Source organism: Bombus bifarius, unplaced genomic scaffold (genome assembly GCF_011952205.1).
Source record: "Bombus bifarius isolate JDL3187 unplaced genomic scaffold, Bbif_JDL3187 scf7180000008244, whole genome shotgun sequence".
NCBI classification, from domain to species: Eukaryota; Metazoa; Arthropoda; class Insecta; order Hymenoptera; family Apidae; genus Bombus; species Bombus bifarius.
In genome coordinates, this window is record NW_022884538.1 from 227066 (window position 1) to 252506 (window position 25441).

At 41.4% G+C, this 25441-nt stretch overlaps 1 protein-coding gene across 13 annotated transcripts in view; it reads right to left on the reverse strand.

Annotated features, from left to right (window-relative positions):
* LOC117211814 (cyclic nucleotide-gated cation channel alpha-3-like) overlaps positions 1-25441 on the reverse strand; it is a 225740-nt gene that overhangs the window by 171976 nt on the left and 28323 nt on the right. For 10 of the 13 annotated variants that reach the window (XR_004488351.1, XR_004488344.1, XR_004488345.1 and 7 more), the window contains exons 2-3: positions 8155-8847; positions 5038-5465 (exon numbers count right to left, since the gene is read on the reverse strand). Coding sequence is in view for 2 of the 13 variants with exons in the window: in XM_033456039.1 (XP_033311930.1) it covers positions 5038-5380 (343 nt within the window). In the remaining 11 variants the exon portion in view is untranslated. Of the gene's footprint in view, positions 1-5037; positions 5466-8154; positions 8848-25441 lie in introns of those variants that run through there. The other 3 variants (XR_004488350.1, XM_033456038.1, XR_004488343.1) reach the window with 2 other exon arrangements.

A 25441-nucleotide genomic window follows, 5' to 3' on the forward strand; every position in this document is an offset into this window, starting at 1 on the left:
TGTATACGTGCACACTCAGCAACGCAAACTGCAGCTTCCTTCGCTGATAGCTGCTCATGAATGCACTGGTCTCGCGCTAAATGCCTGGACATAAGCAGGCGCTGCTGCCGTAAAAATTAAATCTCCTATAGAGATCTTTGCCAGCTACGCATTCGACGTTTTTCTTCCTTTTAATATTAAAAGACAAAAGGCTGCGCACAAAAGAGGAATAATAAGGCGCAATAAAGGAGGAAAAAATGGAGTATCCGTGAAGATAGATCCGAGTTTATGGAAAGGAATGGATATTAGCAGGACGTTGGTAGAAAGAATTACACCTCTTCGATATTTTACTGGGAAGAAGAGACTATGAGAGCGAAGGGCGAGGGCAGTTTGGTGGAATACGAGGCTCGAGGCAAGCAAGGGAGAGGAAAGTGACAAGATAATTGCTAGAACAAGATGTGGCAATTTAGTGAGTCTTAACAGGTATTGGTCGGAGGATTGTGTACGCAGGTGAGCGTTACGTAACAGTGGCAGGCGTACGTTAAAGCACGAGTCAGAGAACAGTTACGAGGGAAAAATTAAGGAGAAATAACGGTAGAAAATGAAAATTGTACTACGGATGGAGTATTGCGTGGAAGCAACGAGGGGAGAGTAGTCGATTGGCAGGGAAAGATGGAGAATAAATTAAGGGAAGCGAGAGGTGAGATACGTGAGTGGATATGTCTCTGTGACGTTTGAAGCGATCCTACAGCTAACGTCTCAACTAAAGATACTAAATTAGAGTATGGAAGAGATGGAAAAGAAGGAAATACCACTTTTGGTAAGACTAGACACTATGGTTATCTGACTACGTAACGGAGATTCGCTTCTAGTGGCACAATGCGCCGAGTTTTCCTTGTGCTTTCTAAGCTTAATCCGAAAACTTGGTCAGAGTTCTTCCAGGCTCGTGCACGAAAACGTTTTAGCCAGCCAAGACAGCTTTCGCCTGAGTGTGTCCAGGCGTACAGGGATCCAGGATACTTAGCAAAGTCAGGACTTCTGTGTGCTCATAGGACGCTAGGTGCCGTTAGCTCAAACTTCCTCGCCAAAATGCTGACTCTTCTTGCGCGTCCTGTTTTAAGCTTATTAGGAACTAAGCGTCACAGTTAAACGTTTCGACGAGTGAAGGCTTTTGCAAGGAAAACTGAAACACAGCGACGTGAAAAATTACCGAAACCTTTTACGTAAAACGCGGATGTTTATGCACCTGACGTGCGTTAGAACGTACAAATAAATTATGAGACGGATGTAAATATAATATACAACATACAGTTTCATCAAATTGGTACACGATCTTATTAAATTAATATCCGCGCAAATAGAAGACTGTCGTTACGTGCGGATAAAAATAGATTTCTCGAAAACTTAGATAAGGTACTTATATCTTAAATGAAGCTATCTGTTCGGAAATCGAGTTTCTCTCTCCAACATGCACATCCACTGCACCGAGGATGTCTTCGTACAGAGTGTCTTCCGACAGAACACTTAGGTACCTGTACGAACTTTCTTGCTCACTCTTCAAAGTGTCAGCCTTTAAAAGTCTCACAAGTACGGCAGCGAACTCTGCGGAAGTGTTATCGCCACGTTCCTCGAGATTCTTCGACCGACGGACACGTCCTAACTGAACACATCTACTTCCCACTTGCATACTTTAGCCATCCTTTGTAACGGAGATGTAATAGAAGTGGTCGAGATCCGCCCGAAAGAGGCGCTTCAAAAGTTTCCAATTTCGGTCGTGAACCTTTCTAAATGAGAATTTCACGATGTTTACCCCTTCCAATATATTCCTTAAAGAACGTTTCGTTTTATCGGAGAGACGAGTATATATTTCCAGGTATCGTTAACTTTTACCTCGGTTTTTTTAGTGAATTTTTTGAATGAATTAGTTACCGGTACTATGGTTTATCGTTACGAACAAATAAAATTTCTTTGCATAATAGGGAGAGGCAAATGTTTCCGTTGACCCAATATTTTCCGTGCAGAATGTCGTAACATAAAGAAACGATGTATCGTATGTTCAATTAATTACTTAAATTACATAATTGTCCCGCAAATTATTCCTGCACTGAGCACGACACTATGTACGTACGTATTACCGAATGATATGAAACTAGTACACCTAATATACCTAATTAACGAGCATGTATCGTAAAAGGAATAATTAAACGACTGAAGTAATGTACAGCGATAAATAATAATAATAAAATTAAGAAATACTATTCGTATCCAGTGTAGAAGATCGCAATAAAGCACTTGTCGGGGATTAAAAGAACTGAGAGTATCGTTGGCAAGGATGGCTCTGCTGCATGAATTATTCGTCAGAAAAAATGGAAATCTACGGGACAGGGAATCGAAATAAACCCCTACCTTTTATACCGTTACACGTAACGCGGTACAGAGAAAGTCACGAGCATGTGCGACATGCACGTGCAACCGTACGATGGCGCATACCTTTTTTCACGGGAATTGTTCAACAAGAAAGTTTCTCTATGGAAACGCAGAGGCAGAAAAATTTCTGGAAACTTACGGACCAGTAATTTGCGAATCGCGAACTGCCTTTTAGCGAGAAGCGGATATATCTATTTCACAAGCTTGGATATGCGTTCAAAGGGACCAGGTATTTGAAAATTTAACTGTTAGCGAGCAATGGAGCAAATTCGTTCTTTCTCGTAGCTATAGCTGCACGATTTTAGAATACTGTTTGTTACGGAAGAGTGACAACCGTTTCACAAATGCAAATATTCTACGTTTCCTCGCTATCGTTTAGCTTTTCCCCTTGTATAGCGGAGTGTCTTGGTTATTCGAGTCTCGTTCGACCGAGATGCTTTGAACTTTACCGTAACTTCATTTTTTCCCCCGATAGTTTAAGAGTGTGAGTTAAGAGCGAAGTTAAAGAATACGAAAGCGTAGATAATCAGGTACCGTTAAAGCAGTTAATCAAACTTTCGACCCATTAAATAGTTAATTAAAGTTAAATACGTGTACAATGTTACGTTATCAAAATGTCTTTTCACAGCGTTAATGCACAATTTATTAACAGCGATGGACCCCTCTGTTATTCTATACCGTTTGTATACATCGATATTATTGCCATACGTGGAGTGGCTGACACGTACGATAAAATCAGATATTGCAGCGGAAATTACATTGAGAATTATCAAATTTTGTTTACACTGACTGATACAATATTATCACAAACCACATTAATGGCAAGTTTATTAATACGGTTGCGAGTGAAACAAACTTATCGAGATTAAGGAGAAATTTGTAAGTGTGTAATTTAAGAGTTTGCTCATAAACGGCGAAGATATTTATGCGAATGTATATTTTTACATGATATCAAGATGTAACGAGATTGATTTTATTTATAGAAGACTTTAGGCCGGTAAATATTTATTTTACATATTTGCATATCCTGCGCCTTTCATTCACGTTCGTCGTATTTATCTGATAAAATCCAATACCATTTACCAAAGTCTTGGAGAAAGTTAAAAGTGAGGATATGCACAAACGTTATAGATGTTAACGAGTAATTACGATTAATCGATACATTAGTCGTTCTACGAACAAGTCTATTAAATATTGGTACTCGGAAATGCGAAAGGAAAAATTATGACGAAATAAAATACAGTTCCGCGGAGAAATTCCAGACTTAAAACTGTATCACGAGTCGGTGAAATTTGAACAGGTAATTGAGAAGCTAATTGCTACCGAGAGAAATTTAAATACGCCATCGAAACACTGTGTTTTAAAATTACAAATGTACGTTCGATTAAAAATTAAATAGAACGAGAACAAATATTTGTTGGAGAAAAATTTTACGTTATCGGAACTACTGACACGATCTTCAATTTTTCTTTCAGTCGATTCAAGAACGGAATCGAAGTACTTAGGAATCGTGTTTACTCGATGAAAGATTAACGTGGGAACTGGTCGCATAAAACACGTGACGAAGGAAGTAGCATAGCGAGAAGTTCATACGATATACAACTTTGTATGTGTTTCCTGAGAACGACTGCTGCACGAGCGAAGAAGCTGTATAAGAAGCAACTAATTCGATATATCATCAATGATATATAATAACTTGTCATCGACTGTAAATTACATACAACTAGGCGAGAATCGGTTTGAAAATATTTCGAGGACCGTCGGATAAATTTGATATACGAAGGTACGATTATATCCTACAGAACAAGAAAAGCGATTTAAAACATCCTGTAACGCGAGCGTTCCTTGTGAAGCACAACACTGTCAAAAGAATTTGATACGATATGATCCACTTGCTTATGGAAATCCCGGTCTGGATAAAAATTGGAAAGGACCGTCTGTCCGCTCTTTCCACAGTCTCTTTTGTTTTAAGAGCTGGAAAAGCAAGTTACGCGCATTTATTACCATTCTAAAAGAAAATTCAAATTATTCGATATACACGTAGGAATAAAGCTTGGGAATAGCAAAATACACCTGAGATTTGTACACGTGTTACGTGGAATAAGTATCGGGCAAGTATTTTGTTCTAGTGCAGCTTTTATCTAAACCTGCCGTTTCTCTAGCATCAACTGCATAGTATGATATAAAAGTTTAATAAAACCAAACAGATTAACTTCAGCTAAGATGGATGGTACGACACGTCAAAATATGGACGAGCTACGAACAAGCAAAATAGATATTTTCAAGACAATGGCCAATTCTCCGTTTAACTGGTAAACTGCAATACGCTGAAACAACCAAATAAAGGCTCGCAGAAGTACAGACGCGTGCGATAATTTAGTCGAGTAACTACCAGTGTCACTTATACGTAGGATGGTTTAGTATCTACGTCGAAAGTGTGAGGAATTAGTACACAGTCGAGTTACAGATGTGATTAGTGGATTACTAAATCGCTCACTACTCGACTAAATTACTGAACATTTTACTAAACCACTCGATTAAATGTTAACGTTCATACAGGACAATTTACTAAATCACCGAACGTGTCTGTACGAGCCACAGCAACGATAGGATACTAGCGATACTACTTACCTGACTGGGCTCCATGCGCAGGTGCAGCGGGCGCAGGGGGCACCAAACCGGCGATGCTGTAAAGCGTTTGCCCGCTGCCATACTTGAGGCCGCCGCAATGACAGGGGGTCGTGGGGGTGGGAAGGCCCTCGCTGCCCCTGATGGCGGCACCAACCACCGAGATCTCGTCGAGCTCGTGACCGCTATCGTAATGGCACAATCTGGTCGCGCTGGTGCTCGCTCCGCCGCCACCGCCGCCGCTGCCTTCCCCTCCGCCGCCATCCCCGCGGCCACCGCCGCTGCCCCTGCCACCCCCGCTGCGGCCGCGAAGCGACTGCACCAGCCGCTTGGCGCCTGAAGACATTCCACGGAGGTGATCCAGCCTTCCGGTCTTTTCTTCTTCCTGTCTTCGCCGAACCCGCCCCGTCTACAAGCCCGACGATATCCACCTACGCATTTTAAATTACACGCGTTAGATTTTAGATTACAGGCGGCGCTCGTTTTATTTCCGCGAAACAACAGTGTGTATTCCGTAGAGATATCGAGATGGAGTGCGCGCCAGCGAGATGAAAAAGCGGCACAGCGATAGGAAAAGAGCGCGGAGGTCTCTGTCTCTCGTGTCCTTGTCTGATAACTAGCAGATTGCGGATTTTCATGTATCCACGACACTACGTACTTGGTGGGTAAAGCAATTTCTCTGTTGCGTCTGTACCATTTTTAATTATGTTCTCGAAAATACGGATTTGCATAAAAATCCGCAGTCAACGAGCAACGTCAGTGTGCGTGCCTGATTAAATAAGGACACAAGGCACCTCTACGCAGCCTTTTCTTTCTACTTGCATGTCGCAGCAGCCATTTACACGGTAACATACGACTCGCGTGCTCTATCTTTGTGTATGGCGTATTCCGATCGCGGGGGAGAAACGTGTCGAGTATTTGGTTAGGCTAAGACGAGAGGGCAGGTAGAATTTAATTTGTTCGGTATTACATCGCGGTGGTGATCATCAGAGTTACTGGTTTACGAAACGTTTCGTTGCATTTTGCGTGTATTCGCGACTATTTCTTTGAAAGTAATTTAAATCTGCATTGTTTGCGAGTCGTTTCGCAAGTCCTGACGTTTTTCTTATTAAAAGTTTAACGTGAAAATATTGGAAAGAATTATGAACTCGATCGCTAATGTTCCCTCGTTTTCTACCGTAGCTTTCCATTTAAAAACTAATTTGCCTGCGCCTCTTAAAACCTCGGTATTTCGGAGTTTCATCAGGAATTGTCGTCGCGGAATTTTCAAAATGATCTTTCGCCTGTCTTCGTACGTAGAAATTAATTTTCATGAAATTTTCGCCGATTAAAAATGAAGTATCGATCAAGTATTTTTATGATAAAGATTACACCACAGAACAATATCTTCGTTGGAACTTTACCCAGTTGCAAAATATCCTCTCCATTTTTGCATATTTCGTTATTAGGATAATTGTTAGCGGATTTGTAATTAGCACAATTTCGAAAATACTGTTTTCGAGAGACGTCATTCGTTTGGAGATATAAATTGGTGTATTCGCGTTAATGAACGAAATGGAATAAAGGTAGAAAAGGTACAACAAATAGAATAATTGATTCGTGGTGGATATTTACAACGGTTTTGAGCAGTTAATTTGCTTTGATAAAACGATCAATTTATACGCGTCGTGATTGGATCACGCTTGCTAGAAATCAGACTGTTTCTGCACTCGTAAATAACAATACAGGTAGAAAGTCTGGTTTCAGATTTCATTAAAAAACCGTACAGACGAAAAACCAATCTCTTGTTATTTCGTATTTTTGTTATAACTTTTTAACAAACCAACTACGTTCCTATGTTCATATAATATTTTTAAGCTTCTTTTTCATACAAAACATACTAGCAGCGTTAGGTACGATAACTGTGGCACATCCTGTATACTTGATAACGTATGCATATGTTTCTGAATCTTTGATTAAAAATTATTACATTTTGTTACATATTCGCTATATACGCGATCCGGAAACCAAGCTAATTTTAGTAATTTTAGAGTAGATAATCAGTATTTATTTATTTGTTCAGAAATCACACGAATAACTGGAATGTAATTGATATGAAAAAAATTAATTTGATTAGTTACTTAAGTTCGAATAGTATAATTTTTACAATATAATTGATGTTTATTTGAATAATTTACTCGGAAAGATTTTATTACGATTTTTTATTAATACGCGTAACTAACTTCACCGTATAACAGATTCTTTTGATGCAAATGAGGCTGCTAGTATGTATTTGCAATGAAATTGTCGTATTTTCTATGTACATCGTGTGTGCGTTATGAACGTGTGACTATTACTAAATTCCTTCAATCGTTGATAATTTCATGATGCATTCCATAATCCGGAATATCAAAATTGAATATTTTAATATGGAAATTAATTTCGCAGATACTAATCGCTATAATTTATATTTCGATATTGGAAGTTTAACCAACTTATTGTTAGTTAGTACATAATTCATGTTCTGCGAGCCACATTTTCGATTATATTTTACGTTAATCTGCGCTTAAATTAATTTATATTGTATTTACACGTTAAATTAATTAAGCATACTTATCGAGTTAACGAAAATTGACTTTTCTCTGTACGTATTGCATTTTAAATAGATAAACAATGCGCGTGTATGTGTAAAGTATGTTCTATTAATATAAAAAATAATAAATCTTGTTAATATCGTAAAATATTCTTCCATTGTGTTGTGAAACAATGAAAGACATTTTCTACATTTTCTTATAAACGAATGTCGTCTTTCTTTGTTTTGCAATCTCGTTTTCCTCGACGCTGTATTGCATTCAAGAAATAGGAACGTTGTCGCTACAGAATTTTGTAAAGTCTACGAAATGGAACAGACAAGAGAAGCATCTCGGATCACTTGTATAATTTCCCCGAATTAAATCCGCTGAAAGAGTCGCGTGACTTATCAAATACTCTAAAATCGCTCGACTTTCTCGAAATCTTCTGGACACCTCGAGATTTGTTTTCTTAGATCGTCCGCTAAATTAAACTATAAGAGTTCCTATTTCAAAAATTTCATCCGAAATTTCAACTTAACAAACGAAAGAATGTAAAAAGTAATCTCACCGAGCGAGGATATCCGTCGTCTCAGTGATAGTCTGCTAATTGGGAGTTACCAGCGACGATAGCCACGCACACACAACCGCCACCGGTGTCACCGGTCTAAACGCAGAATCACGTTCATGTTCTCCGTTCTTCCCGGTATCCACTTGCCTCTTTACGCCCGAAAACTCCAAACTCCGATTCCACTAATCCTAGACAGAGCCACGCGTCGCCTGTGCGCTCGCTGGCCGACGACGAATCCACGATCGCCTCGACAGCATCACACGATTGCCGCTCGTGCTTTTCTCATCCCGTCAACGGACGACCCTCTTCTCGCGAACCACGTTAAAAGGAAACGCCGCCGACATGCCACGAGTACGTCGCAAGAAACGCGATGTTCGACGGAATTCACCACACGTACGTCCCTCTTATTTCCCTCTTATTCTCTTCCTTTCCCCTTCTTCCTCCTTCTGCTTATTTTCAACGTTGACTAATCCTGTCGCGTTGAAGGAACACGCCGTGCACCAGACTCTTTAAGGGATAGCAGCCGTGCAACAAGTGTCTCGGGTCACGGCACTCGTGTCACGTGCTTGCCTTCTTCGACGAGCTGCTGCTGCTGCTGCTGCCAACCACTCGATGCTCCTCTTCGTCCTTTGCTCTCTTCGCAACGATCACGATGCTTAACTTCCGTCAAAGCGCTGTATAGCGCGATGGTACCTGAAAATGGTGCGGATGAATCAGGTTAGAGCACAACAATTCGCTGACGATGATCGAGCCGAGCGGCAGTAGGTTCGTGGTTGTGCTTGGAAATTTAGCGATCGATGTTTGTCGAACGTGGGTTTTGGGCAGCAGAGTGAAAGACAGGGAGAATGAAATGCAAATTATCTATGCATGTATATGTAGCTGTAGACGGCGACGAAAGTATCGATGTAAATGTGTCGAGTAAATACGTATCAATGAAGTTTTTTTTAAATACGGCTCGTTTATAAGGTATAAATATTAACTTTTATTATTTACTAAATAATCTATGCACTATAAGGATATAGGTAATATGCTGCCGATAATGTACTATAAGGACAGAAATAAATGGACAGGTAGTGGAAGTAGATGTCAATGCAGTTTATGTACTACATAATTTATGTACTATGTACTGTGCCATATATAAAAGTGAAGTATATGATACTGGTACTAGTTCGATTAAACTTCATTCATATCTACTTTCGCTACCTGGCCGTTTATTTTTGTCGATTGTATAGAATTATGCATATACATACATATATATATGTGTCGTGTATACAAGGCGGAAGAACGTAAAGCACTTCTATTGTCTCTTTCATACGATGCAAAAGGTCTTTCGAAAGAGGAGTTAAATCGTCTACTAAAAGCTAATCATCTTCCGACAGAAATAGATTGATAACCGAACCAAGACGTATAGATTAATGTATTGGAAGATGTATGGTTCGATAGAAGAAAATAAAGTTGACGTTTGCGTTTATACCTGTACCACGGTCGTGGCAGAATCTTCGTGCACAGGGAAAATCAGCAGCAGCTTTGCATTGACGTACTTCGTTAAGTAGAAACGAAATTAAAGCACGCACACACACACACGTGAAAGAGGGAAAAGGAACAAACAAAACGGGAAACGTAAAAAAGAAAAGGGAAAGAAGAAACTTGAACATTTGTACATTCAATTGCATCACGTCGCACGCCATTCAACTAACTCACTGCGCAGTGTTATCACGCTAAACGTCGCTCATAGAATACAATAGCCGATCGCGTCAAATTCAAACGGCATTCCATCACAAACTGCAGAAGTGTTACTCACTAGCCAGATGGAAAGATAGCTATTGAAAACCTAAACTGGACATAAACAATTTTTCAATGCGTTTCTTAATGCTAAAAGAAAGCAAAGTAAATGACGAGACTGTAGGAACATTGCAAGAATTATGGAATAATAAAATCGCACAATGGCTCGAGAAGGTTCGTTGTGGAAATTGTTCCGATCAAATACCATTTATGATATTTCGAAGAAGCTGGGTGCGATTAAAATTTTACGTTTGAAGGGGAAACATTTCGCATTCACCGATAAAACCTTTTACAGGAAGATTCATCGTCCCTTGCATCAATTGTCAACTATTCGCCTCTAAATAGAAAACAGAATAGACAGGCAAACACTGGACGACGTAAATCTACCAACAATTATTAACCGCGCTGTTCACAAATTTACCCTGTTCCTTCGCTCTCCAAGCTAATGCATCACACGTGGCTCGTTTAGAGGCGGCTAATATATCTTGTTCATAATTTGTGGCAGCAAATTTACGTGGTCGGGTCTTGCGAAGTCACGCTAATAGGACCCGCCGTTTCAGAATCGGATACTCGACGCTGATGAGCGAGTAATGAGTCGAGAATTAGAAGAAGCCTCGAGAAAATGGCTAATATCAATTATCCGTTGCTCCGATCGGACAGGAGGAAGGCTCGTGTGTCAGGACCATTCCGAGCAACGGTTAGCGAATCGACTCGGCTGAGTGAGTCGTGTGATTTGATATTAACAAAACAAGGGTTTCGGTTACGCTCGTTTAGAGGCAACGCTCTGCTGGGGTACGGTGAATTCTAGAGTTACCTCCGGACGCATTAATAAGCCGATCGATTAACTCTGCCTTCGAATTCGCCAGTATCTGCTCTCCGTGGACCAATTTCCATCAAACTGCATCGACATCGCGCACCGGTTAGCTTCAAGTTCTCTCGTAAAATTTCCAACTGTTTCCAAGAGCGCGAAATGGTACGAGTGTGTCTATCTTTTTCTTGGGGAGCGAAGGAATACGAAGATCACGGGGGTAGAACACGATAGGTACGTTTTTGTCGAGTTCCTGACTTTTGTATCACTTTATGGTCAAATTATGGGACAGGAGAATTTTTGAAGCAGATGGGGAAACACGTGTTTAGCTTTGAAGTCGTTTTAAATGAAAAACGATAGAGGAACATTAAAAAAACATTGCAAAGAAGGTATTACAGTGCAAAAGATCTTTTCTATGTATGTATTTATTATTTCTAAACGTATGCATTAGTTTATGCGTTGCGTATAATATGTACATTGCTATACATAGATATTGTGATATTTTTGTTCTTTTAAAAAATCTTTAATCCTAGACAGTTAACACGACTGTGTTTCTTCTTTTGTTCGGTGTTACTTCCATTTTCTTTTTATCGTGCAACGTTTACTAGATAGATTCAAGAAGTTTAATCAAGCGTTGCATAAAATGCTCGAGGCTGCATAGAAATCGTACAAAGCATTTTTATAAATCCTGCGATTTGACTCGTAAAAGATTCTCCGTCGATATTTCCACACAGTGCTTTCGTCTCGTGAATAATACAAAATTTTCAATCACGCGACGAGATTGCCGAGTCGTCTTTCACAGATAGTCAGAATTTCGTTACATATTCCGTCGAATTTCATTCCGTTGAGTGCAACACCCTCCAGACACCACTTTCAACGCCAACAAGTTGTTTTCTCGACTTACATCTACATTATGTCGTTACACCTTTTTCCCTATCCAGTTTCCTGCATTCGTCCATGCGCATGACAAATCGTGGTCAACAAGTTACTGAATACGTTTCGTGAAACGCGAGACAAAACGAAAAATTCGGCACACGAGACAAAAGGATAACTTTAAACGGAGAATATTACTCGCAACGTTCTACAAAAATAATAAAACGAAGAGTGGAGGAAGAGGGGAAGAAAGGAAGTGCTTGAAGTAATGAGAAATCAAAAATACGAAACGGCCCAAGCAACGTAGACCTGCATAATTATTTAACTTAATTTAATTTAACGTAATTATTTGTTATAATTTATTGAAAGTACCGAGGACACTCGTATCATATATTGCACATTGATCGTTGTATCGTACTCTCGTGTGTGTAAAATTTTGTGAAACTTTACGCAGTTTAATGCAGTTTAAGGATGTCTATCTTGTTACGCTTCTGATATTCGTCGTTTCTATGATCGCTAAATCCACGAAAGATCTACAATCGTCTAAATCCTGTTGCTATGCTACACGCGTAGATTCATCTTCGTCTCACACGCAAATTCGTTCATTATTTTTGCCTTTACGTTTCTCCCTTCAGTCCGCGCGATTCGCCGATCAAAATAACGTTCTTGAAAGTGGAAGTGGAAAATACCAAAATGTGTGTACATTTCACGAACGAAAATCATTGTGGGGACGATCGTTGCCGGCACCGAAGATCGCGGACACAGAGGAGAGAGAATGGACAAGCACAGTGAACACCAGGGACATTCAGCTGTCGCGTTCAGTTGGCTTGACGTATTATTTCCACCTATTATTCTCGCGTTGCGTATAAAAAGGGCACTGACAGTAGCGACGACACTCGACAATCGTGATACGGGCAAAAGCCCCAGCCGACGATATATCGAATTATTCCGCGGACAAAGAGCGGCGAATATCTCGACGTAGATAGCGGAAAAGCGTCGACAATCGCGACCGCTTTTGTCCGAGTTATTTCTTCACGAGATAACCGGATATTCTCAATCTGTTTCGAACCGAAGGAACCAGATATGTATCGTTTATCGTAGGTGACTTGGACAAGGAAATTCCTCGGATTCAAAATACCAAGAGTACCATAAATACCAAGTGATTTATCTTAACAGAGAGTTACGTACACACACGTTTATATGAACCGTATAAATGAAAACTATTTTGAGATTATTGGGCTTCTATCAATAGGAATATTCGTGTTGGAATTGAAAGTAAAGACGATGGTGCTTTCATCTGGTTCGTTTCTTCGACGCGTTCCAAGGCTACGCGGGATATCCATATTTCTAAAGTTTACGAATCGTTGGAAGATATTTTACACCGATTTCTCGTGGAGAAAAATTCGTCGAGAAGCTGCTTAGCCCACATTCACGTTAAAAACGTTTAGAAACGGCTCGTTTCTCAGATACATATTTCTCGAGAAAGATAACAGGGAAAACGGTAGAGTCAATAATTGGAATGTAAATTTCGCGAACCGGCCACGAAGGAGCTTCGTGTAACGTGCGTACTGGCCGTGATCGATCCATTGGCTATGGATACGAAGCAATAGACGTTCAATGTACAACGTTCCAATGTTTCGGAACGCGCTGATTGTAAATGACTGAACAGCGACAAGGGATCGCGCTTCCGTTTCTCGCTTGTCGATGAATGCGTTCGTATTATCGCCGAATGATTGAGACGAACTCGGCCGTTGCCCATTCGGTTTCGCCGAATTAAGCGCAGCATTATCGGATAAATTTCTAAATATGTGCTGTGTTATACGTGCGTACGTACGCGGAAGCGACATAACGAGGTCGTAAAATCGGTCGGGCGTTCAGATTTACATGTTTTAAGAGCGAAACGCGCACAAGTTGACACACTTTGGGGAACACGAGGAGCCAAAAAATACGCGAAACAGCAGGAGGCGAAAAGAAACTGCTTCAACAACGTAGAAACGAAATGATGCGATCGATTTAAATCGTCAACTCGGCAAACTTTGGTAGATAGCGACCGATAACTTGCGATAGAATCCCGCTTGTCTGTACAATGTACAATTTAAGTGACCAATTTAAAGTGACAAGGCATCGACCGACGTGTCGTGAGACGCTTGCAATTGCCTGGAATCTGTACGGCGACGAATTCGAATCGCTTCGAACCTAATTCGAGTCTTAAAACTCGATCAATTTTGAATCTTAATACGTCTAGTATCTTCAAAATGTACATAAAATAGACGAGAGGAATAATATCTGTTTAGGAACCAATTTATCATCCATTTGGCAAAGTTCATGAAAATATGGAATTTTCTGGCTTGGCAACTAAGGAAATGCGGATTTTGTCAATACCAATTAATGACAAAATCCATTAGAATCTCTCGAGTCTCGATCGTCTTGCGAGTTTCGGTGCGGGATATTCGAATATTCTTGGCTCGAGAGTGTGGGAGTAGAAATGAGAGTTTGAAAGTAGAATCCCAATCGAGCTCGGGGTAATACGTGTAGGCGGCTATACCGTGCTCGCCATTACTCACGATTACGTCGTAACGAATATCATATATCGCGTATTAGAGTGATTTTAATACTTTAGTTTTCGCTGAACTTCGTTCGTTAGAAATTCTCCAAATTGTACCTTAGAAATGAACACGTTGCCTGTAGGAGAGCACGATGTCTGACTATGTAGGTGCTTGTTCTACTTGATTCCGTGTTGTCGCGTCATGACTAGTAACGAGAAAGGAATAAGGAAACGAATTTTCGATGGACCCGATTTGAAAGAGAAAATTGTTAGTCATACTCTATTTAACGAAGAAAATTATTAATTACTCTGGTCGGCGATGTAAATGTAGCTTATCTTTCGACGAAACGAATACTTTTGAAACGTAGAAGCATCGAGGGAAGACAAAAATACGAGTTTTATTACCTTTTCTATTCCTAACGTGGCAAACGAGATACTGCGGAACATCCCTCTACGTAAAGCATTATTTATCGACTACCGTTGCTACTACGTGACAGTTTCGAGCACGCTAAATTATTAGTCTTAAATAACGCGTGCATTGGATTCTGGCGGCTCGTAAAATTAATTTACGCCACACAGTAATTCTGTTGTGTGCGCTCTGAATACCCCAACTTAATCTAACGTGATTCACGATCGTGCATCTGTATTACTCGTCTTTAAATGTCACGGCTTCCAGGACGCGACGCGAGCACAAAGAGACTACCGCTTCCGAGTAATCTACCGAGTGTCTAAATGAATAGCTGTCTACATTATTTCTAGTACAGCATCCGAACTTCAGAGTATTCGGCGCTGGAATGACACCTCTTAGGCTCTTTTTTGACACTCTGACGACTGCGCGTTTCGGCGTACATCTTCGCTGTCAACCACTGCCACTTTTCGTTCTGCTATTATCCGATCAAGATACGCTCGAATCCATCATCGTCGTCCAATCCTTCTCGTATCATCTTCCTTTATTTTCTACGCTTTTGTACGCTATACGGATTTATTTATTTATTTTCTGACTGTTCCACACAGTTGCAAACGTCATTTCCTGATCGTTCATACTCGTAGATATCCGGTCTTTTCACTGGCCGATTCCCTAAAAATTCCAACTGTTGATAAACGAACGATACGACGTTCGACAACGTTCTGTTATAAAATTGCAACCGCGTATAACATGCAACGATGTTCTATTGTAAAGTTGTCGTCACGTACAATATTTAACAATGTTCCAAATGAAAATTACGTCAGCAGATAGAATGTATCTGTGAATGGAACCTGTATCGAAATATAGAAATTCTTTTGTCATGAAATGATTACTCTGTACCGTAGATACACGGATGCGTGATTTTCGTTCATTTTTGTTCGGCTACGTTAGGAACAAAGGATTGTTTTAAACTCTTTTCATGGAGAAAATGTAGTGGCTCCTGCGGCATGGAGAGCTGCCAAGGACCATTTAATTAGGAATTTAATCGAACTTGGGCAGCGCTGTGCTGCAAGCACGTTGTTTAACGATAAGCTCTCATTTGTTTACGAAAACCCCTGATATTTACGCTGCGTCAGTTAATTCAATGAAAATACGTAAAATATGAGCCCACTGTATACATATTATCTACGCTTGTTCATCGCCTCGTAATTCTCCAAAAACCTGATATTTTTGCTGATAAACTGTTGGACTAAAAGTTTTACTGTCAAACTATAGACCAAGAACTGTATAATTCTCATTAAGGAACACGAGAAACCGATTACTTCCCTAACGACAGCAGTCTGAATCAAAGTAATAGCCTGTGTAAAATATTCTCGTTCGTTTCTCAAGCTATAGAAAATTATCTGTTCGCGCGCTCTTTGCGTACAGTAGGCTAAAAATGTGGCAATACTAAGTTTCATTTTAAAATTAATTCATTGTCCCATGAAAGCAATTTTTCACGCAATAGCGTGCATACGTATAAATAAGGACGTTTCGTTCGCACAACTCGCGTGAAATATTACGCTAATTAAGTGCGCTTATTATTTTCTCCCGAATTCTATGCGCGCGCATTAAAAGTTGAACGATCGAACACAGAAAGCATCGATTAACGAGACAATTTCCAGTGACCGAGACACGAAAGCAAAGGCTACTTTTTCACGGTAAATCATCCGGCTCTCTGGACGCGATTCGTGCTCGTTAAAAAACGTCAATGGTTGAAACCATCTCTCCACCCTGTTTGTAACGCAGTTTTGCTCGTTGCTGCTTTGAGGTAAAGTAGCCGAAACAGCAATTCCACGGTCGAGCCGTGACGGCGGAGAAAAAATTGCAACGCAGGCGAGTTTCTTCGGGCTAATGCGACCAATAAAAGTATCGCGTAAACACGGCCTTACACGGCTGCGCGATATTTTGCATTGGCTGTTTTACGACTGGCACCGATGTAAGTATAAACATCGATAAAACATCGATAAAACGTCGATAAAACGTCGCGGCGTATTCAGCCGGAGTCACCGAGCGTAATGCTCGCAGGATATCTCAGCTAATGGAAGATCGCAACGATAACCCAATCCGAATGCAACGCGATGCGATTTAATGAGCCGCCATTTATACACGGATACGGAAGTTCCGGAGCAAAGTTGAATTTATGAAACTCGTTGCTGGTAATTCCGAAATGTATGGAAATGTATGAAAATAAATGTAAAACGTAGTAGAATGCTGTAGCGTGAAACGACATAACAGACGATCGTCCGATCGACGATAAGCGTAGGTTGGTTATGACGAGTCCACGATAATTTCCAAGTTACGCCAAACACATGGTAAATCGTACCGTTGTGCCGCGATTTTCCAGCAAAGATAGGGTCGCAAGGTGCGCGACACGACCAACGGTCTGGCTGTATGCGTCTTGTCGTGCAAATGGAAATCGGAACGAACTTGTCGAGCGATCTTTTGAATTTTCCCCATCGCTGCAAAAGATACGCGGCAATCGAGGCTACGTAGCCTGTTAATTATCCTCAAAGCGTTGATACCTTCTATGTGAGAGACGAACGTTCGTCAGCGACTATACCCTGTTCCCTAATTCTTTCCAATCGTACACTTACGCTCGCACGAGCAATCGCAAGACGAGAACCTTTCGACAAGATCGTTCGTCTGCGAACATGCAGCGTTCGCTGGAAATACCGCAAATACTAGATCCCGTAGCATCCATCTCCTTAACTAGACGCGAGCGTTTCAGCTGAAATCTCGTCGAACGATGACAAAGGACTCAACGAACCTATCGTCATTGATTGGAAGCGGGAATCTCGGTCGAACGCGTTTCGAAACAGATTCCCCAGGTGTTCCGGCCGTCGAGGATCACTCTTCATCGTCACAAATATAATCACCGCTCCCTGTGGCACAGTTATATATGTACGCGCGCCTTGTTACACGCCGGCGCTATCAAATATGAAGCTATTCGGAGGTGGCGTTTCAACACCGCCCAAGTCTGCCCATGGGGGACCATATACACAGCCGTGCGCCAGCTACACCACTACTGGCCTGTTTCACGTATTTAACCGACCAGATTATAATTCGGCAGTAGCAGCGATCCGCCGTTTACGGCTAAGAGCCATCCATTTCGCGCCACTTCGCGAAACCTCGTCCTACCACTTTATATCAAAGTTACGAGCTCGCAGCCCGGTTGAATACGTCGCGCGGAATGTTTCCAGCGTTCGCCGTATCGCGCATCGAGGACTATCAATGGATTAGAGGCAATAAAGTCCGCTGAAATACGTGGCCATTCGATCAGCTCTAATTAAACCGGCATATTAGAAGGAAATTGCGGTACGTTTTGAGGCGTGCCCAGCGACGGATCGATCCACGAATTGAAAAGGCTGTAAAGGTATACGATACGATACGATACGACGCTTCCGGACTAGGTAAATCGGATGGACCGAGTGAATCGTGGTTTCGCTCTGGTTCCCTCTTTCTGTCTTCTCTTACTTTTTCCTTTTTCTTTTCCTGCTCCTTGGAAACTGCTTTCGCGGAACGCATTGAAACCGATGGAAAGTTATATGCAGCTGATAGTCGCACGATTATCGCAACTAGAACGTTTAATGTCTATCCGTCTTAAAAGACAAGTGTGCGAACGACTTCGTATGAACGAAAAGTTGACGCAAATAGACGTCGTTGTGATTCGCAACGAAATTGGGGTATTTGCAAAGTGGAATTCTCCAACACGGAGGTACGTACCCAACTCTCGTCCAGTAACATTGTTTAAGGCATTTAGCAACGCCAGTGATGCGTCAAGATTTCCTCGAAACTTGCCGAAACTACGTGTTCCAGTGGGAATTTCCACGTTCGCTTCAACAGTCTATGTTCTATTAGTTTCTAGTCTATGCTCTATTAAGTATTTCGAAACTGTATCCTATTAAACAGCTCGACTTTACGCTCTATTAAATACGATCTCTTAATTCGGTCTAAGCTATTTCGTAGAGACGATAAGCAGGGTGGCCCGTAATTCACGGTACGAAAGGGATCAAGCAGCGGATTCTATGGCTGAAAATAGGACGAAAACGACTTGGTCGTCGCAATTGCATTTTCGGGAAAAATCGACGACTTACAAATTACATATGTACGTGAATTCGACCAATTTCCAGCTGGACATCGATCGATAGTTGACTATTTAATTAACAATTGTTCTATATGCTGAAATAAATTGAAAACGAAGAACGAAATTTCGTCGCACGAAGCCTCGTTCCGGAGAAACTAAAATTTCAAGAAAATTGGAATTAACTTAACTTTCCTGATACTCGTATACATTTTTACACGCTCCATTCTCATTTTTCTACTTTAAACTTCCATCTTTCATCGCGCTTGTAGATCGAAGAAATCTTTGCGTCGTTCGCTCGTTTTCAATCGTTCGAAACACTCTGATGATCGTTGCACCTTGTAACACAAATATCTACCATTATGCAGGCAGCGATATATCGGAAATGGATATGTTACGACGTTCATAAACCAAAGGGGCAACGAACGAACCTGAATAACTAATTAGGGTATCGTCATCGCCTGTTCAATAGCAATTGCTGTATAATCCTGACGTCAGCACGTAGACCACAGGTCTCGGATGTGGTGCACATTGCTGCTCAGCTACCGTTAATTACTCGAAACCCTGCATTGTAAATTAGTAATCGCCAATCTCACACAACACAGGGCAGACGCAATGAGCGACGAATCCGCGTCCTCTGATTGCACATTCTGTCCGATAAAAGATCGTGGAATGACAGCAAGCACTGTCAGATATTTCTTCTACGCTTAAGTAGAACGTGTTGTAGCATTATTATAACGTGTCGTAATAGCAAAGTACAATATATAGAATGTTTCATTTTTATCTCGTCAAACGATGTCGGCATATTTCACGATTAAAAATGGGAGAAATATGTTAGTTAAAAGCGTGTAAAGGTCGTAAAAACTTTATTACAAATTTCTAATGAAGATACGAAAATTATTAACGATTGGTTTCTCGTTCGATCGATTGGTTACGTTTAGCGAAGTTCCCGTTCGATGTATGGTTTGTTCTTGCAAATACAAAATTCACACACACACGCACTGATATATTAGGTGAAGTAAAAAGTTCTGAGCGCTTTTTCGCTTTATTTCGACGATGAAATTAACATAGTCAAGATTATTCGATTTAGATTAAATATGCGCCGTTTTGTTCGATTACTTTTGTCCATTTTGAAGGCAATTTCATAATTCCGCGGTTGAAGAAGTCCTCGTCCCTATTGGTAAAAAACTTGACCAGCTCATTTTCACAAGCCTCTCTTGAGGCCAGTTTTGTACCATCAAGAAAATTTTGCAAAAACTTAAAAAGGTGATAATCGCTTGGTGCCAGGTCTGGACTGTACGGCGGATGCGATAGAACCTCCCAGCCAAGCTCTCGGAGCTTCTGACGCGTCGTTAAAGATGTGTGCGGCCTGGCGTTGTCTTGATGGAACACAACACCTTTCCTATTGGCCAATTCTGGCCGCTTCTGGTCGATCGCCTGCTTCAGTCTGGTCAGTTGTTGACAATAGAGGTCCGAATTAAGTGTTTGCCCCGATGGGAGCAGCTCATAATGGATGATTCCCTTCCAATCCCACCAAACACACAATAAAACCTTCTTGGCCGTTAATCCACGCTTGGCGATCGTTTGGGCCGGCCCACCGCGATTGGACCACGATCTTTTTCGGCTGTTGTTCTCGTATGTGACCCATTTTCATCGCCAGTCACCATCCGCTTCAAAAATGGGTCGATTTCGTTACGTCTCAACAAAGAATCGCAGGCATCAATTCGGTCCAAAAGGTTCTTTTGCGTCAATTCATGTGGCACCCATACGTCGAGCTTCTTCTTGAGACCAGCCTTATGCAAATGGTTCCAAACGGTTTTCTGGCTAATCTTCAGTTCCTGGGCAATGGAATAAGTGCTCACATGCCGGTCCGACTCGACGATTTCCATGATTTTATCCACATTTTCGACGATTGGCCTACCAGAGCGTGCCTCATCTTCGACGTCCATATTACCAGAACGGAATCGTTGGAACCACCGCTTTGCTGTTGCATTCGATACTGTACTGGGTCCATAAACAGCACAAATTTTTTTGGCCGCCTGCTCCGCCTTTTCACCTTGGTCGTAGTGGTACTGAAGAATGTATCGAATTTTCTCTTTTTTTATCTCCATTTTCGAACGCTGTAACACACAACTGGCTTCACCGAACACAAAACTGACAAAGAACCTTTTTGATGCGTAATATCACCTTGAAATCGGTGTATACTATGACTCGATGCGATGTGCACATCGTGAGATATGGCTCACTAAAGACATCTAGCGAAAAACGCTCAGAACTTTTTACTTAACCTAATATACTAGAAGTTATTCGTTATTTTTTAAATCTAGCAGTTGTTACAAGTTACAGCTCTTTAGTGCAGTTCGGCCAGTGTAATTAAAAGCAAATGTTGCGGAAGGATGATAAACGATTCAAAATGTAGCACATTTTTGGAGCCATATATTTCTTGCAGGCAGTCGCGTGTGCATTTAATAGTTGCGTTGTCTTCTTTTTATAATGAAAATGTATCTTTCTTCCGGATAAATCGAATCCTGTCACCATTTTGCGTAAGAACATCATCAGTGGCTATTACGATCGATATTACGAGTAACAGTAGAATGGCCAAAATATGACTGGTAAATAAATGTCTTCGTTGATACTTTGTCCTGCATTAGCGCCATAATGCGAACATCTATCCCTCGAACGTGTGACCTTTTGGCAACTTTTTACGTAAAATAAATAGATCTAAAAAGATACGTCAAGCAACGTCGAACGTGCACGTGACAATCAGCTGCTGTTATTCTTCTCACACAAAGCAGAGACAAAACCTGTATGGACGTTTCAATGCTCGATAAGAAGCACATTCGTGGCTTGGTAACAGTGGGATAATCAGCAGCCGGTGCAGAAGTGTTTCCGCGAAATCAAATGGCGATATTCATGCACGGCCGAGGCCGTGGATGTCGTGAGCGTCGTGCGTGTCGTGGATGTCGCGGCGACGCGTCAAGACGATTGCATCGTTTCCGGTAGGGACCCGGTGAATAATTCGACCAATATTGTCTGGCATTTCGAGCGAGTGTTACGCGACGACGACGACGACGACGAGGACGTCTCTCGAGGCATCGGCAGAAGCGCCTGTGCGTATACGTCGACGTCTCTGGTTGCCATAGCGACTCTCCTGCAGGAGCATACAGTCCCGTTGGACTCTTGTATATCTTGGAACAGACCGTGCCACGTACCAAGTGTCTCCAACAATATGATATGCCGCACAGCGCTAGCTATCATTGTCTTAATGTATTGTCTGCGATTTATCGTGTTGCTCGCGATGGGATTCGATTGGCTCGCGCCCGACCATCGCCCCGGCGTCTGCATAAAAATACATTGGAACGAAGCTTCAAGTATTGAAAGGGCCAGGGGTTGATTTATGCTCGGCGGAAGGGTAAAAATGAAGCATTTAGCGCGTTCGATCTGCCGCCAGCATTTTATACATTTTTTGCCTTGGCAGCTGTGATACGGTGAAATATTGCTACGCCGTAACGTTTAATTTTTGCAAAATGTATTTTATTTGCGCGCCTTTGTCCGACCATGTTGCGTAAATCGTTCACGCTATTGGCGACTCGTCAGTCTATGAAATTTATCTTATTTTGGCCGTTTTATTGAATTTCGTGCGTGAATAGCGTACCGATGATCGCGGCGAGCGCGTGGACAGCGCGAGCTCCACGTGTTCAGATGAACTTTATGAAATTCGGAATATACACGAGTATCGGATAATAACTGATACCGTTACGATCTCGCCCTACATTCCTCGCCTATTCTCACATTATTCCACCTACGATTAGTACATTAGCAAGCAACGATGCCACCTAATTCCTCGCTCTCTTTGGCCTAGCCTAATTGCACGCTTACTGCGACAAAGTCGATATTTCGACACTAACTTTACACTCATCCTTCCTTCTTTCCATCCTCTAACTCTATGTAAATTCCTGTATTGAGAAAAATTAGGAAACTGATTGATCGAATAACACAGGAATCTACGTAAAGTCAGACGGATAAAAGAAACAACGAACGAACGTGCAATTTTCAATTAAATTTTGGAAGCGGTCGTTTGAGCGGGTCTGCTGAGCAAGTTAGTGTTAACGAGTAAATGACAGTCGGTTGTCACGTTGGTACCGATGTATCGGTATACGTCGAGCTTAAACTTTCCAATTGCGGGAATTATCGGGACATCGACTAATCGAATGTTGCGCGACTCATCCCTGGCGACGTTTCCACGCAACAATTCCCCGATACCGCATCCATATCGAGTTTCTCGCGTTGCAGGGACGAGCAGTCGGTACGGATGGCAGTGGAAAACGGTTCAAGCCGGAAAGCAACTACAGAAATCGAACACAGATGTAGGTCTCGAGTCGCGAAAGAGTCCCTTGGCGTAAGTGTCGGAAGACGCATCGTCGTCAGGCAGCCGCTCGAATCGACAGGTTGGCAAAAGTTTGCCACGGGTGCGGAAACGCTGGCATTCCTACGTATATCGATCCGGAGCAGCGCTCCGCTATGCAAACGGGACTTGCACTTTCTCGCGAGTTTCCATAACGCTGATAGTAAATCAGAGAATTTAATCAGGATAAAGCCTGCACCGCCAGAGAAATTCCATTCGCCGGCAGCCAAGGTGGATACGCGCGCGATCCGAAATCAATTAACAGGGAGAGCCGGAGCGTCGCGAAGCTTGCCAACCTCTGGAAACTCTACTTCCAACGATATCCGCGAATTGGCAGCTTAGCGTACGTAGAACGTGTTCCTGGCAGGGACGAAAGATAACAGTCGCCCTAACAATTTTTACAGGAGGGACATCAGTTACAGAAACTTGTTTGTCGTTTAAGCGGAGGATATTAATCGGGAAAACATGGAGAAAGTTTTCGGAAAAACAGCGCGATTAAGATTTTTTATGTTACTGGTATGCTCATTTTTGGCGAGGGCAATTCAATTTCCATCGCGTATGATAGTTATCGCGTATTTCGACCGCACGTAATAGTTTAGAATATTGTTTTGCATTCGGCCAGAACGATTCTCCGCATTCGCAGCCAAATCGGTTTCTGTCGTTCTGAAAGAAATGGACTAAGGGAAAGGCGATGCCCGCAAAACGTGCAGACGCTTATGTTCGATAAATATAATTGAATAAAAAGCCGATAAATATAATTTTCTACCGAACGGAAAGTCTTTTTGGAACCGATGTGCCGAGTAACTTTTGTTCCAATTTGATATCAATTGGTAACTTCGACCAAAAATTCTACCATTCGTAGTGATCAAACATTCTACATCTGCGTAATGCGACGTAATTTTATAATATCGTATTGTGCTACCTTATACTGCTTTATATCGTATTATCATTCTACCAAAAAAAGTATATATTCATATCTTTAAAATTACTTTCATGTTCTCTGTGAAAGCAAGTATGTTTGATAGCACTGATTATGTATATGGCGCGTACTCTAATCTAATGCACCTCTCGTGTCTCTGAAGCCACGTGCTTATGTTCCTCCGTCTTCCCTGATGCACTTTTCCGCATGAGCAAAGCAGGTACCACAAGTACGTATGTGGTATATGCTTTGGTAGACACCTGATGAACGTAAGTACAGTGATGAATTTTCAAAGAGGAAATAACTTTCTATGCAATTTATCTCTGTTGATCTTTTTCTTTGCTTCCTTGTATGGACAGCGAGGAAACTCTACGGCATCGAATTTAAATCGCCTACGCGAAACTAAAAACTAAAAACTATCTATACTTAGTTGTCAATACAATTCTCGTTTATCGTTTATCTTTACTTTTTATTGTTCTTACATTCACTACTTTCGAATGTGTGCGCTAACGAGTAGAAAAATTCGCGCAGCCAACGTTTTCACCGTAATATTCCGCGTTGAAGACACGCGTGTAGACTTCTTTGGCTGACTGTATGTACTTATAGCAACTTGCACGTGTAATAGATAAAATGGAAACAACAGGAGCGCACGGACCGGCTGCCAGTTCGCAGTTGTTTTAATCGAGAATAAAGTTCCACGGGAAATACCATTAATCTTTAAAAGTTCGTAGTCGCAACGGGACCCGGTCTTGGAAAGCAATTAATAGTTTGAGAGTTGGCGTAAAACTGAAATATATGTGTTCGTAACCTCCATGTGTTCCGCGGTAACCGATCACGATCGTGTTAACAATTTTAAAAGATCCTTCGACTCTTTCCCCTGTAGAAACCAAATATAGTTTCCAACTGTTCAGCTGTCGATAAAGCAATCGAATTATTTAATCTGTAAGACATGTTCTGCGCTCTTTCTCTTCCTTTCTTCTTTCTTCCAACAGTTGTATCTCGATTACTATAAACTACGGGTATTTATGCATTTACAAGAAATTTATAGAAGCTTAAAGATCTGCAGCCTGATTGTTCGATTCTTGCAGATATGAAACACAAACTAAAATCGATAAAACGTTCGTAATGTATAACAAGATTTACCGTAAGGATCCGCAGCAATGCAGAAGTCTTCTATCTGATTTCCATCAGATAGGATTTTCCAAAGTTTCATGCAGGACTTTCAAGATACAAAGCGGATTCGGATAAGTAAAAGTCAAGAATCCTCCACGGTGACGTTCATTCGAATAAAGTCACTTTCCCAAGTAGTTGCTTGCACGAAGATGTTGCTACCTGTACGAGATTTCTTCTCGTCCTTGTCCATTTAAATAATTCCGTTTTCTAGACGATCGAATATCACGACGACAATTATAGACAAAAAAAAAAA